The sequence below is a fragment of the Nicotiana sylvestris genome, chromosome 2 (genome assembly GCF_000393655.2).
Source record: "Nicotiana sylvestris chromosome 2, ASM39365v2, whole genome shotgun sequence".
NCBI classification, from domain to species: domain Eukaryota; kingdom Viridiplantae; phylum Streptophyta; class Magnoliopsida; order Solanales; family Solanaceae; genus Nicotiana; species Nicotiana sylvestris.
In genome coordinates this window covers 41,742,277-41,758,183 of record NC_091058.1, presented here as the reverse complement: position 1 = coordinate 41,758,183, position 15,907 = coordinate 41,742,277, and the positions used below count along the sequence as shown (strand labels likewise).

Sequence of the window (15,907 nt, the reverse complement as noted above, 5' to 3'; positions counted from 1 at the left end):
TATTCATAAGCGAATCGAACCGACCGATGCCCACCCTTAATTTGAGCTTGTTAGATTTTAGAGTAATTTTTTTAAAGTGCTTTTGTTACTTTGACGTTGATACGTATATTATGAGACTAAACTATATTATAAATATGTGGTTGACACATTTTTCTCTGAACTTGTTAGAACTTATAGTAGATTTTTTAAAGGTGCATTTCGATATCAATAACTTTAAACTTCTAGTAACACTTTTAATAAGGTGAAAAATTGTAAAATAAATCCTTATAAAAAGACTTTTTAACCACCCACGAAAGAAAAGATGAGGGTAGCTCAAATTATGTTTGATGTATTCTCCCTGAATCCTAATTCTTGTAAATCTACAAATTGCACTTTTATTTCCCTTTTTCTTTCTAATGTAACCAATTTAAATTGCTCATTAATTATTTACTCGAACTTTTGTCACTACCCCTCCAACTTGTCAGATGGAACTCAAAACCACAAGGAGCAAGGTAAAAAGTAATATTGTTTATTTCAATTAATGTGAACTTGTTTGACTAGATATATGATTTAAAAGAAAATGGATTTTTTTTAAATTTATGGTCCTAAAAAAGGATTTAAAATATTTGTATGATTATAATTTTTTTTTATTAAAAATAGAATTAAAAGTTTAAACTTAATTATTTTTAAATTTAAAAATAAATCATTCTTTTCGAACAGATTAAAAAGAAAATAAGTTTACATAAACCGGAACGAAATTGAAATTGCAGGAGGGATAAAGGGCAAAACAGTCTTTTCGAAGTCCCGTAATGATACACCCACCAGGGGAAGCATGGCTTGCAGAGTTGGCAATGTCGTTTCTCTTTGGACGAATTCACCATTTTCACTCTCTCTTTCTCCGCTGAAAACTACAGACCTTCACACCCATCGCTTTCTCTCTCTACATATATCAAGTACAAACTCTCTCTCTCTCTCTATATAGATATAGATATATCACTATATCTATCTGAGCAGTAAGTAGTTAAGCTGCTCCACTCCTTCAACTACTCCTCTCTTACTTTCTCTCTCATCATTCCTTCATTTATTACTATATTTATTGTTTTACTTCTCTCTCACATTCAATTTCAGAGTACTTTTATTTTAGTGTGAGACAGAGTGGAGAGAGAAAGTAGAGAGAAGTGTGAAACGGAACGATGCCGTTGGTAAGAACTGCGGCGAGGAATGTGTACGGATTGGGAACACCGGAATTGTACCGGGACGCCGATAAAGAGGATCCCAAGGTCGTTCTTGACGGTGTTGCTGTCGCTGGACTCGTCGGGATCTTGCGTCAGCTCGGCGATCTCGCTGAGTACGTTTTATTTACTCTCCTTTTCTCATTTATGCCCTCTCCGAACTCTGAAGAACTATCATTTTTTTCTTATTGTTTAATTTTAGTGGAAGTTTCCGGAAAAAAGGTTTCAACTTTGGTTTTCTGTTGAGTTCTATTTTGTTATGCTGCGGTGACATTGAAGTAATTTCTGAGAAAAAATCGGACCTTTTTTTTAGTGAAACGGAAGTATTGCTGACTTTTCAAATTAGGTGTGCTGAAATTTGCTAAATCTCGTATTAGTTTTCCAGTTTAGCAGAGTTATATGACTTCATCTTTCTTTGTTTTTTTTTTCTCATAATCATTTTCTTAGCCTTATTGCATGCAAATTAGGTTGTCCCTCTGTCCACTGCTGATGACACAAGTATGTTAATTTGACTTGTAGATTTGTATAAGAAGTAGTGGAAGAAAATGCTAGTGTAATTTGAATTTTGAAACTATTGTGTTACACAAGTGATGTTAACCAATTTTGGATATTTCAAAATGGGAACAATGTCATTCAAATTAGGAGAAAAAAGATAGTATAAGTTAGAAAAAAATAGGTAACTTCGTGCTCTCTTTCAATATTTTGGTTACTTCAAATTTACCTGAGTCAAGTCAACTGATTTTTAGGGTAAAGGGAGAAAAGGATAAACTTTTCATTTGAAGATAGTAATTAAAGATTTACAAAGGAAAATTGTGGTCAAAGTTTACTTGTTTTGACTCTAGAGAGTTGTGAATAAAAACGTCTTGGACGAAAGGGACGTCTGTTACGTGCATGCACAAGAAGCTTAATCTATAGCCAATAATGCCGCAAGAGGAAAAAGTTGTATTTGGAATATGTAATGTCATTCTACTTACATTACCTTATCAAAAAAAGAAGTGTCACTCTACTTACACTTGCAACATCTATGATGGAGCATTTGATAAGCATGATAAGATACAGTTTACCTACTGATAGTCTTAACATGTGACAGCATTACAACTGTAGTCTTCACTTGAGTGATGGTTCTTCACACTTACATTCTGCTATCAACTGGACTAAGGCTTTCAGCAGCCATTTTGTATAATTACGGTGGAGTTTGTCGGAGAATACTGTAGCTACTAGCATTCAACATTAATGTATTGCCTTTTACGGGATATATCATCTTTAAACTTACTCCATTATTTATTGAAGAACCTTCTCTTTTTGTTTTGTTCTGGTAAGTGCTAGAAACAAGCTTTTCTTCAGCTAATTGGTAGACATGGCTGGTTTCAACATGGTGATGACCTTTATCAACCATTGTGCATTGCATAGGCTGGGGAATACCCTGTATGGCCAATAAAAACATAGCGGGAAGTCCTGAACCATGACAGCTCATACAGATTAACAGAGTAGTTATAATTTACCTAGGAAAAGGTAAACACTGGGCTGGTATTGCAAAAAAGTAGTTTAATGTGAGAACCCAAGGATGTGACTTAGTGGTCGATGAAGTTGGAATGAAGACCATGAGACTTGAGAGACCAAGGTTCGAATCCTAGCAGAGGCAAAACACCTAAGGTGATTTATTCCCATCGGCCTAAGCTTTGTTGGGTAAAGTTACCTGATACATGTAACGGTGGGAGGATGCAAGTACTTGGTGAAATAGTTGAGGTGTGCGCAAGCCGGTCCGGATACTACATTTATTCCATTTATTAAAATAAGGAAGAGGAGTTCAATGTGACGGTCTTACCTTCTTATCAGAGGTTAATGACTCATTGCCACTTGGAGGAAGAAGAATGGGTCCTGTGCTTAATTATGCATTTGAATTCTGTCCAGCAGAATTCCTATTGTTGCTTTGGGCTTTTTTCTGAGTCTTAGTTCTAGTACTATCTTTTTCTGCAAATAAGTTTAGCACTCTGAAATAGTCATCCTGTTACTGGAGTTTGAAGTGGACATTGATACGCAAGTTGCACTGGGTATTTCGAACAGCCAATAAGTCTCGAGAGCATCAACATTTCCCTATCCTTTAAGATCTACACAAGGTCCTTAAGAAGTTTGGCGGTACATTCTATTATATATAGCTCTATAGTATTCTTTGGTCTTCATTTGGTGGGATGAAATACCCAGTTTGATGTTCAATGAAGGATTGCAAATGTGAATTTTGAATGCTAAAGATATACTAGTAGTTAAGAGCAGTTTTGTACTTGTAGATTTGCGGCAGAAGTGTTTCATGGCTTACAAGAGCAAGTGATGGTTACATCCTCGAGAAGCAACAGGTTGGTTGCTCGTGTGCAAAAAATTGAAGCTGCACTTCCTCCACTCGAGAAATCAGTATTGGCACAACGGAATCATTTACACTTTGCTTATACAGCTGGTATGCCTTTTTGATCTCCATTACCAAATTCTTTAAACCAAGGGAAGGTGACAGTGAGAATGGGGGGTGGGGGGTAATTGGTTTAATTTCTCAAACTCAGATATGCCTGCCTATGATAGAAATGATGTTCCAAATAGTTCCACCAATAAAGTTTTACTTGTAGGAAATACTTCAACTTTGGTGTATTTGGAATGTCTGTTTCTGCTTCTTAAATGGCTTCTTTTTCCTGTTCTTCGAGTTTTTTTATGGAAGCAGTTGGTGTGCAGGATCAAATTGGCATGCCCGTATCCGTACTGAACAAAATCATTTTATATACAATGACTTGCCAAGATTTATCATGGATTCATATGAGGAATGTCGTGGGCCACCACGCTTGCATTTGCTTGACAAGTACGTGAACCCAAATTTATAGCTATATTTATATCTCCTGATTTCCCTGTTATACTCTTGAAACATTTACTTGTCTCTTCAGATTTGACCCTGGTGGACCTGGATCTTGCATGAAAAGGTATTCAGATCCAACCTTCTTTAAGAGAGCTTCAGTTGGGTCTGATGAAGAATATATTGAAAAAGTCCTAAAAGAAAAGAAGGGTCGAAAGATTAAGGTATGTCATGAATAATTCCGAAATTACCTGCCACAGCTTAACTTTGGGATTTGCTTGGTGTTTCTATGAGCAGTATCATCTCATATATTCACGGGATGTTACATAAAGGGATGCTAAGAAGTTGAAGAAATACATCTTAAATTGAAAAATATGTAAAGGCCTCTCCAATTCTCCCATTTATATAGGTAGAGCGAAAGTTTGCTTTATGGGATATGTTAGCACCATATAATTGCAGGGACAGAGCTGGAAATTTGACAGAGAGGGAGAAGATCTTCTTATGTCAAATATATAGATTTAGGAGCGTAAGTCTGTAGTTTTTTATATACATAGACAAGAGAAGTCTTAAAATAGATAAAAATTATTGAAAAAAGAAGGAAAGTGTAATATACTACACTTTGATTGAGAACTATTGCACAAATTCAGCAGATAAAAAGAAAACAACAGACTAAGATATTAATTAATATCTCAATGACACTCTCGTGTCAAAAGAAAAAAGAAAAAATGCATCCTGATTTTATTTTTTTAAAGGGAAATGTATCCCTCATGTTCAGAACACTACTTCTTATATTGCACCATGCTAGTTCATCTTAACTCAATAGGATACATATTTTTTAAGGAACTCTATAGGATGCATGCCTTCTAGACAAAAGAAAAGAAGCTCAACTTCAACAATTAAAATAAACATCATCACATGACAAATGAAAAGAGTTGAAAGCTTGGATCAATGTTTCTTTCTGTCTTCCAGTATGGGCACAATTTTGGTTGGCAAACTGGTGCCCAGTCTCTCTTGTACAAAATTAACTCAATGAAACTAAACATCAATCCCACATTACTGGAAACCATATCACTAATATATTTTATGTACAAATTTAATGAAACTATATAATTCAGGTTGTTATTCATATTAAATTCTTTTTTAGACATAGCATTGTCATTTAATCTATACTATATTAAAAGCACGAAGGCCCTTAGCGAAATGTTATTCGTCTTTTTTACCCTTTAAGAAAAGAGCTTGCATGGGATAATGTAGTAATTTGATTATATTTATAATATTTAAAAATAGTTATTTAATTAATTCCCTAACATTTAGGAGTTTGTATAATAAATTTTTTCCTTATTTGAACTGCATTAAAAATTCTGATATTTAGAACTTTAAAATTATTAATATTTTACCTTATATAAATTTTACACGTAAGTTATACATGAATAATAATAAATAAAATAAATAAAGGAGAGAATAAGAACATCTAAGAAAGAAGAAGTAAGTTTGGCTTTGGACAATAATGGAAGTGGTCGAATTCTTTTAAAACATTTATACGTTCTAATTTATATGAAATTGTTCTATATAAGAATATTTAAAAATATATACAAGATTACTCCACTAATAATAGTATCATGGGATAATATAGTAATTTGATTATATTTATAATATTTAAAAATAGTTATTTTCCCTAATATTTAGGAGTTTGTATAATAAATTTTTTCCTTATTTGAACTGCATTAAAAAATTCTGACATTTAGAACTTTAAAATCATTAATATTTTACCTTATATAAATTTTACACGTAAGTTATACATAAATAATAATAAATAAATAAATAAAGGAGAGAATAAGAACATCAAAGAAAGAGGAAGTAAGTTTGGCTTTGGACAATGGTGGAAGTGGTTGAATTCTTTTAAAACATTTATACGCTCTAATTTATATGAAATTATTCTATATAAGAATATTTAAAAATATATACAAGATTACTCCACTAATAATAGTATTCTATGTTATATTTTTAGTTTCCAAAGCTTCTAAATTAGCAATATTACAATTATTTGGAATATTGAGAAGAAACCAATAACAAACTCCAAAAATATCAATTATTCCAACAAGATAATTTATGAGGTCTTTTAAATTTTCTAGATAATATTAAACTTAGCTGAATATAAGTGAGTATCTTGACTATAATTAGGGCTTGTAAAAGCGCATTTTCACTGTAGATTTTATTATGGTATAAAGTGATTCTTATATTTTAGAGATTTACAAAGAATTTCATTTGCTTTTCTGGGAACATGTCGTGCATGGACAATTTTTCACCTAATCGATTTTTCACAATTTGAAAAAGAATTTTTATTGAATAAAAGTATAATTACAATTAAATATGTAAAATTTGATATGAGCTAGCTAATTAGTGTTAATAATCTCACTTGAATAATGATACTTCCAAACTGAATACACATTTCCCATTTAACTTCACTCATTCTTTGAAATATATTTTAAGTTGAATTATTCGACTGGCGATTGAGTATTTATGTGGAGCAGTTTCATTTTTTATTTAGTTAGTTATATACGACCAACATTCATTAATTTCAAGAACTTATTTTTTTTATTTTATAACTTAAAGATAAATTTTTAAATTTTTTATTGAGTTAGGTACACGCGCAAAGCACGTAAACTAAGACTAGTACTATATTAAAAGCACGAAGGCCCTTAGCGAAATGCTGTTCGCCTTTTTACCCTTTAAAAGTAGATTTCACATTGGTCAAATTTGTAATTTAATTATATTTCTAATATTTAGGACTTTGCTCAATTAATTATTTAAACGTTCCTTACTTGAACTATGTAAAAAGACCTAATATTTAGTATTTTAAATATAATATACTTGTCCTATAAGGCTATACTTACGACTAAAGTTTCACGGCATTCCAAGAGTTATCTTATATTTAGAGTTAAATTTTCATAGATACGGCCATACCAATCTAAGATGGACAACATGTTGGACCAATTTTTTCTTCTATAATGAAGGATCACGTTTAGTTTGAACTGCCTTAACTATTGTTGGAATATCGGGTTTTCAACAGGTAATTTAACTTTTTTTATAGTATGAATGCTCTCTAAAAAATTACCCCAAGCATTTATTTCAATCAAGAACAAAATATGAGATCTATCATGCTTCTTGCTTTACTTGTGTTATTTATCTATCTTATTATAATGTATTGCATCTTTTAATAGTAGGCCTTTTCAACTGTTGCCACACGCAGAGAATATGATGTCTTTTTTGAGGTGATTTAATTTTTGTTATCGACGATTATATGCACTTTCTTTCAAAAACAATGTCACCAATCTCATTGGAGAACAAAATAAGCCTACATCTATAGTGTTATTATTGTTTTTTTTTTTACAAAAATTGTAATCTATTCCGTTTTGTGTCTCACACCTTCATTTAACATATCTATTGGGAATAACCAAATAAATTGTACTCGATTCTTCTTCTTCATAAATTAAAATTCACTTTTTAAAAATTCACAAAAATTAGAATTAGTTGCCAAAAGATGTTTTCCCAAAAAAAAAATAGGAGAGCCGGAGAGAGTTTTAATATGAGGAAAAAACATAAGTAGGCCATATTTAAGAAAATATTTCAGTTACCTAGCAGTAGTAGGTATTCTACAAAAAAGGCACCTAAATAATTGTATTTTTAGCATGAAGCTATAAATATGGACCCAGAATCACGATTTAAAAAATCTAAAGCATTCAATTCCAAAAAAAAAAAAGAAATCCAAAGCAGTTCCGATTCTTCTCCTTAACTTCCTAAATTAACGCTGAACAATAATTTGACTAATTTTATGTTATTTGATTTTTGATTCTTTCATGTTTGTATATTTAAATCTTAATGATATATAAAACGTATATTAATTGACATTGTAAATATTTTACAAATATATTAAATATATATAGTGTATATTTAGAGTATTTAAGTTTTATACAATAAAAATCTACAAATATACTAGTATATGCATAGGTTTTTCCTTGAAGATTTTCATATTTATGGTATATTTCTAGTATAAAATATTTTATATCTTATACATACCATGAACATCCCACAAAAAAAATTCTAATACAAAATATAAGCAAAAAATGTATGCATGTTTAGTTGAAAATATATAAGGTATATTTGTCGTATATACATTATGAACAATTTAAATTTATTATATATATATATTACTTGTATATATATATTACTTGTATAAAAATAAGTAAAAATATTTAAATTTGTTTTTATATGCAAGAATGGAGATAGAAGGTAGCAACAATAAAGGAAGAGGGGGGAGTGCCGTTACAAAAGAGTGAAAAAAGGAAAGTTTTACTATAATGATGAGAGAGAAATGATATCAATATTATTAGAATAAAACTAACTCCTTAATCTAAGGGTCAGCTTATTTTTAAAATGTGCTAGAATTATAAAAGAAATTGCCATTTATGGAATAAATGAAGAATAATATTATTAATGAAAATAATATTAAATAAAGGATTAGGCATGTAAAAATTTCTTTTAATATTGAATTTGTGTTCAAGAGACGAAAAAACCAGGACAAAGTGGATTTCACTGCAAGCCGTACCTATTGTTCGAATATCAAGTTTACATTTAATATAATATATATATATATATATATATATATATATATATATATATATATATATACACACACACACACACATACACGTACACATACACATACACATACACTATATTAAAAGCACGAAGACCCTTAGCAAAATGTCGTTTCTTTTTTACCCTTTAAAATTAAGTTCACACTGAACAAAATAGTCATTTTATTATTTTTTTAATATTTAAAAATAATCATTTAATTAATCTCCTACTATTTAGGAATAGTCATTTAATTAATTTCTTATTATATAGGAATAGTCAATTAAATATTCTCCTAATTTTTATAAACTAGAAAAGTTTTTCATTCAACTCCATTTATATTTAGGAGTACTAAATTTCTTCCTTTAGGTTTCGGAGGAGGCTTCATTAGTTAATAAAATTCTGTCTAAAAGTTTTATTTTTTTGAGTTCTCCTATTAGGTTTAGGAGGGGTTTTTCTTTAGTTAATAAAATTTTACCTAAAGGTTTCGGTATTTCTTTAGTTAATAAAGTTTTGACGTAGGAGAGTTGGAAAAGTTTTGTACTAGCTTTTTAGGACTACTTTTTAGAAACTATATTGGGTGAAAAATGAGCCTTTTGAACTAATTTATTGATTAGGAGTCTTTATTTTTTAACAATTTTTTAATCTATTTGAATTATATACAATTTTACCATATATATATATATATATTTATATATATGTATGTATATTTACCCATATTTTTAAAAGTGTATTGTGTTAAGTAGTAAAAACCTAGATATTATACCCAACAAATTAAAATCCGTTCTAATTTAGTTTTTATGGATCCGCCTCTGACAATGTGCTTTGACAAGGTTCTTTTAATCCAAGTTTACTGACAATTCCAATAATAAGGCATCAAAGGACTATCGTAGGACAACATTTCTTTATTTAATGAGTTAGCTAAATAGGACGTGTCAATATATATAACTTTTAGGCACTTGCAGTTTTATCTTTAGTATTTCTTTTTAGTTTATAAAGAATATTTCATAATGTTAACGTTGTTTCTTAAAGTTTGTATGCAATGATACGGGATACACGCGCAACGCGCGTACCTTAAGACTAGTATACTAAAATGCATCTAATCTATAACTTACATCTGACAATCATTGAAACAAAAAAAGGGCAGTTCACTGCGCTAAGCTCCCACTATGCGCGGGGTCTGGGAACGGGACGGGATGGATCACATTAGGTCTACTGTACGCAACCTTACCTTTCATTTCTGCAAGAGGTTGTTTTAACGGCTTGAACTTGAGACCTCTTACCTCTTGGTCATATGGCGGAAAATTTTAGCTATGCGCCAAGGCTCCTCTTCAATTATTGGAACAAAGATACTCTTCTTTCATCTTGTCATCTTACCTTTCTGCGTTATTTGTTTAGCTTTTTGGTTTGTGAACGTACTTTGTGTGGACAGCTACATCTCATTAATTACTTACTATCCTCGGAAGGGAGGGAGGAAGGGATAAATAGAAACCAAACAGAGTTCCAAAACTAAATAATTGTACTATAAAGTTACAATACCATTTATCATAAAGCTCCATGCCAAATGTTAGGAATCCACTGCCACAATATATGAATGTACGGATGTCCTTTTTCCTTTATTTTTCTTGTTTTGAGATTGCTCATGGGGTAGTTTTAAAGCGATTTTGGCAGAAATTTTGGAGGGGGTAGCGGAGGGGAGAGCTGCCCTCGCTCTAACACCCACTTTTCCACCTGTGCATAACTGTGCTCGAAATTGATGGAATTTAACTTTCTATGGTGAACATCAAGGAGTTCCAAAAGGCATGTGTTAGTACTGTCTGTTATAATTCCACTTAATCTTAAAATTTTGCGATAGCCATACTCATTAACGAGGAACAGCAATGAAAGGCAATGTTATGTATGCAGATTGAGCAAAAAGGGTAAGGGATAGGCTCCTTAAGCATTGCGCCTTCCATTAGTAAAAATAGAAAAAGACCAGCTCATATTTGCACTGAGATTTTATTCTGTTCCCTTGTCTAGACAGTAGTCTTTTGTTTTACTAGTTGTTACTTTGGTCCTGAGCTTTGTTACTTCTAATTATTCAGTGGCGTCCTTCCAGCAAGTGTTCATGAATATTTAAACAAAAATCTGTGCTATAGCAAGCTTGTTAATTTCTGATGATACTTTTAATAAATTTCTGTCACAAATATGTGTCAACATTGAACAGAAGAAACGATCATGGCGGAGGAATGGAGAAGTCTCTCGTAGTGCATCTATGCCCAATTATGGTAGTAGGTATGCATTACTTGTCTTCTCTTATGGACCGGAAAGATGGAGAAAAAGTGGTGACCTCAGAGAATTGACGTATTATGGGGATTTTATATTCATAGCTTTTACAGATTGGAATTTGCTGAAATATAACTTTGTGATCTTTGCACATTGCAGAATGCCATTTTCTTCTAGAAATCTGGATAGGCGACCTTCCCTGGTTCATAGTTTCTGCACATATGACACCACCCTGAAATCTGACTTAGATTCGAGACATGGATCAGGGCAGCAGGAATTTGTTTCACAGCCAAGATACTCAATTCAACCTGAAGATGGCAAATCTGAGACCGTCTCATCTCCACTAAAAATGCAGCATAACCAATCTTTTGATTATTCTTTTCTTGAAGAAAAGAGTGATCATGCTTACAATGATAATGGAAAAGATTTGTCACAAGAGCTAACGGACCTTGTTTCAACATCCGTTGCGTGGAATTTGAAGATGCAACCTGACACACAAGAGCCTAAAGGATCCTTTGATTCGACGTCGCAGCTACATCTTAACAATATGTTTGATCACGCTTTTCCTGAGGAAAGAAGTGAAGTTGTTTGTGATGACATTGATAATAGTGTATCAGAAGAGCAAGCTGGCCACTGCACATCTTCTGTTACTTGGAATGATAAAACAGGACGTGAGAAACAAGAGTCTAGAGAATCCTTCTCTTCTCCATCCCAGATTCAGCATGATGCTTTGCTCGATTGTGCTTCCCCTGATCGGAAAGGTGATGATGAGTACAGTGATATGGGGAATAGCTTAACAGATGAACAAATTATTGCTTGCAGTGGTAAGATGAGAACTGCAGAAGTAGCGTCTAAGGAAGTCTTCTACTCTCCATTGCAGATGAATCCAAATGCTTCAGTAGAAGATGCTTCTCCTGATGAAAAGCTCTGGGTCATATCTGATGAAGAGAGTAACAATTTTCGACAAGAGCAAGTTGTTCCTAATTTACCTTTCTTAACTAGCAGTGTTAAGAATGAAGCGTTGGATCCTATAATCCTGAAGTATGATAATGATGAGAGTTTGGAAACAGGTCAAGAAAATCTACTCCTAGGTACTCAGGTATTGAATTTTGCTATATCTGAAAACATTGAACAACAAAGTTCTGAGCCTGAGGCTGCAATTATACCAAGGTCAACTTCTTATGAAAGCCAGTTTGATGACATTGAAAGTGAAACTGACAATTTTATGGATGCACTAAACACCATTGAGTCAGAGTCTGAAACTGATTTAGATTGTCAAAGAAAACGAGCAGTGGAGCTGGAATCTAGTCTGAAGACTGCATCACCCCTGAATGGAACCCTTGGAACTAGAGAAGAACTTTCTGATCGGAATTTGTCTACTAATACACCTGAAGTCGCAGCTAGAAATTCCCCTGAAAACAGTGGTTTTGGTGGTAATACCAACTTTGCATCTGCTGACTCTGACCCTGGAGCTTTCTCTTCCTCTGACAAAGTAAAATGTGAGGAAATTCCAGAGAATATCTCTTCAGAGTGTGGTGAGTTTTTATCGTCTCCTCAGATAGCTAGAACTGCTTTTAAACCAAACAGTTCTCTGGGTGTCCCTTCAATTGAAAGATCCAATATTCTGGAAGCAGCATCACAAGTAGAGCCACTTGTTAGTAATCATATCACCTCTAGCCCTAGGGGAACTGGTTCAGGATTGCCAATGGTCAACAAGATCCTGTGTGGTCCTTCTGACTCTGAAAAGCCCCCACCCCAGCTTCTGGGCACTCCTCCAGTCAAATTCTGGACAAATGGTGGCTTGCTCGGGCTTGAGCCCTCAAAGCCGCCAGATGGTGTAATAAATACTGTTGGTCAAGTTTATGAAGCTAATCAAAATGATATAGTCAGTACATCAAGACAAGAACCTGTTCCTGTCAATCAGAAACATGCAGGAAAACGAGATATTGTGCAGAATAAGTCAACAGATAAAGCTGATAGCCAAAATTCTGCTCAAGCAGTTGGCATTTCTATTAAGAACATATCTTCAAGATTTTCAGCCAAAGATTTAGATGTCAAGCTTGAGAAGTCAAGTAACTTATACCAGCAAAATTGCACTGATAAGCCCCTACAGAGTTGTTTAAGTGGATCTGGTCTAATGACATCTAGCACAGTGGGACCGGTGAGTCTGGAATCCCAAACTATTGGAGCTGGTCAAGAGAATGGAAAGAATTCATCACGTATTCTTGAACTAGGTAATCGACTGCTTACTAATGGATTTCACGGGAAACTCTCACTTGGTTGGAATGATAACACTGATTCAGTCAGTTCCTTGAACACTGGAATTAATGAGCCAATGAATGATTACCAACATTTTGTGGGTAGAACATTTTCCGGTAGAATTAAAGACTTCCCAGGAAGTGGATCCTCGTTTACATCACCTTCTTCGTCTCCCCCGCTTGGACTTATGAAGATCTCATTCCAGCCGATAGATGGCAATGAGGCTTCGAAACTGAAACTCAGATTTCCTGATAGGAATAACATCCATGAAAACAATGGAGATATCTTTCCTTCATTTCAGCTGGTACCGGAGCCTTCGATTCCTCTGCAAGAAGCTGGTTCAGACTCGGATGATGAGACATTTTCCAGATCATCTCCCGATCTGTCAGATGATTATCTTAGCCATCAGTCAGAGTCAAACTCTGAACAGTGGGAATCTGGTAACTCTCCTAGTTTAAAGGACCAAGAAGTATACGATGCTTTGCAAAGAATATCATCAACTGAATCAACATCAACATCTTTGGAGAATGGCCGAACATCTCAGCAGGAGCTGCGCCCCTGCAGTGGACTTCATATTCCTTTTGCAGAATACTTTCTGGAGGATTGTCAGTCTGATAATTTATTTGATCTTCCAGTTCTGGATACCCAGCATTCCTCATTCAAGCACGTAGTTGGTAATGCTCTGCCTGCAAGAGATCTAGAGCCATTGTCTGCTAAGGAGTCTACGTCGCCTCCTTCTCCTCTCCCTCCAATACAGTGGCAGAGTACACAATCACATTTAGATGACGAACAAGATTATCTACATAATTCCTCTGAAAACCATCATGTGTTTGATCACAAGGAGCTTGGATCTACCATTTCACATCAACCTAAGCCTCCTCCATTCAAGCAACACCAAGTTATTGAAGCTGCATTTTCATTGAAAAGCAAGGTATTCTTCTTGATCCCACTATGAAACTTCAAAAAGAAAAAAAAGGAATTGAAATTTTATCTAGAAGGTTCTCTTTTCCACTTTCATATCACACTGAATTAAGTAGGAGGTGACAATTATGCATTTACATATGCAGCAGCCAGATTCGATAGACACAACTGAGCGGAAACTCATTGATCATGCTAAAAATAACAGAGGAATCAATGAAAAGGAAGACTTCCTGCACCAGATTAGAGCAAAAGTGAGTGTTCATTATTGTCCCATTGGTAGTCAAATATGGGCACGAACTGGTTTTGATATTTGATTTAGTTTTTTGGATTGACTTGCCATTTTATCTTTTAATTTTCCTTCAGCCCGTGTAAATTACCTGAATACTTCAAGAATTTATCTCTGATTTTGAAAATCGGCAAAAAACTTTTTTCCACTTGGATATTGAATAGCTAAGCTAGTTGTAGCCTGCTCTTGACAGGTTTGCTAGCTTCTTTCCTTGAACTACTTTATTAGTTTGCTTTCTCAATTTGATTGTTACCAAACCGCTTTCTGTAGATAATTTCTCCAATGCTTTTGTTGTAATGTTTCACTCTTCTTTGAATCGTGAGTGGGGTTGAAGTCATTGTGAAATTATGATCTTAAAACTTGAGGACGAAGTGTCTACTATTTACCAAAATGAGCTATTTAGTCCAATTTCATGCCATTTGAGGAATTCACTTTACCTACTTTCTCTTTTATTGTATGATTCAGTCCTTCAATCTCAGACGAACTGCTCCAGCAAAACAAGCAGGAACTTCAGGGCCTCCAGCAAGCGTCAAGGTCACTGCAATTTTGGAGAAGGCCAATGCAATCCGTCAGGTATCAAAATCTTATCCTGCATCCTTCTCTCCCTTCTACCCCTCCAACCCAACCCAAAAAAAAAAAGTAAAAAAAAATGCCCACCCTCTTGGTCACTCAAAGAATGATGAACACAGAAATAGTCGATGGAGATGGTTCCTCTTTACCAATATATCTAGCTAAACTGTTGAATGACTTGTTCCTTTCTTCGACACATTCAGGCAGTTGGAAGTGATGATGGAGAAGATAACTGGAGTGACACTTGAATTCTTAGCCAAGCATGATGACATTAGTCTATCAAACCCAACCATGTATAATTTTGCTTCTGGACTTAGGTGAGAGGGTCTTATAAATATGTAAATAACTAGTTATTTTCTGTAATTATTCTTAGGTCCTGTTGTTGTATCTCAATTAGCTTTTTTCCTTAGGTAGCTTTCAACCTGTTTCTGTAAACATTGTGCTTTAGTATGACCCAGCAACATTTTCTTGATTACGGAGGCATCATTTATGCATAAGCCTTTTTCATATGAAGACACCTCTCATTGGTGCTTTCAACATTTTATCTAGTATTCTTTCACAGCTTCGACTGCACGTTTTGGAGTTTTAACAATTGCTAAATTTATATGTGCTATTTGACTCTCTAGCAAATCATAGAGATTCTCGTAATGCGATGAGACGATGACATCTGTGTGATGTCACATGATTTTCATCAACAGCTTTCATGAAGATGCTGGCGTGTTTATTTTACTGTTTAGTTCATTTTAATCCATTTGGTCTATTTTACATGATGACATTTGATTAATCACGATGTTCAAAAATGTTATTTTGTACTTGTATATTATTGGGGTATTATCATTTTTAGCCCACATCAGAAACTATTTACATTTGGTAGCCGAAAAAATGTATAAAATTTGTATAGTTTTTGTATATATATACATTAAACTAGTG

The 15,907-nt window shown here is 33.7% G+C and overlaps 1 protein-coding gene across 3 annotated transcripts; it reads left to right on the top strand.

Moving 5' to 3' along the window:
* The first annotated feature begins 845 nt into the window (after positions 1–845).
* Positions 846–15,490, top strand: LOC104241556 (protein SCAR3). Of its 3 annotated transcripts, none has more exons than XM_009796501.2 (9): positions 846–1,327; positions 3,497–3,660; positions 3,927–4,050; positions 4,133–4,265; positions 10,883–10,950; positions 11,101–14,131; positions 14,271–14,372; positions 14,873–14,980; positions 15,181–15,490. In XM_009796501.2, exons 1-9 carry the CDS (start codon positions 1,173–1,175, stop codon positions 15,223–15,225), a joined length of 3,930 nt encoding a protein of 1,309 aa, XP_009794803.1. In that variant the 5' UTR covers positions 846–1,172; the 3' UTR covers positions 15,226–15,490. The 3 variants fall into 3 exon arrangements, with proteins under 3 accessions (XP_009794803.1, XP_009794802.1, XP_009794805.1); XM_009796500.2 differs by having other exon boundaries at positions 847–1,327; positions 14,268–14,372; XM_009796503.2 differs by lacking the exon at positions 846–1,327 and having other exon boundaries at positions 3,916–4,050; positions 14,268–14,372.
* The last annotated feature ends 417 nt before the right edge of the window (positions 15,491–15,907 follow it).

Coding starts and splice junctions, on each gene's coding strand:
- LOC104241556 (XM_009796500.2), top strand. CDS start 1,173: ATGCCGTTGGTAAGAACTGCGGCGAGGAATGTGTACGGATTGGGAACA. Junction 1,328..3,496: donor CAGCTCGGCGATCTCGCTGA/GTACGTTTTATT, acceptor TTGTACTTGTAG/ATTTGCGGCAGAAGTGTTTC. Junction 14,981..15,180: donor AGGCCAATGCAATCCGTCAG/GTATCAAAATCT, acceptor CGACACATTCAG/GCAGTTGGAAGTGATGATGG.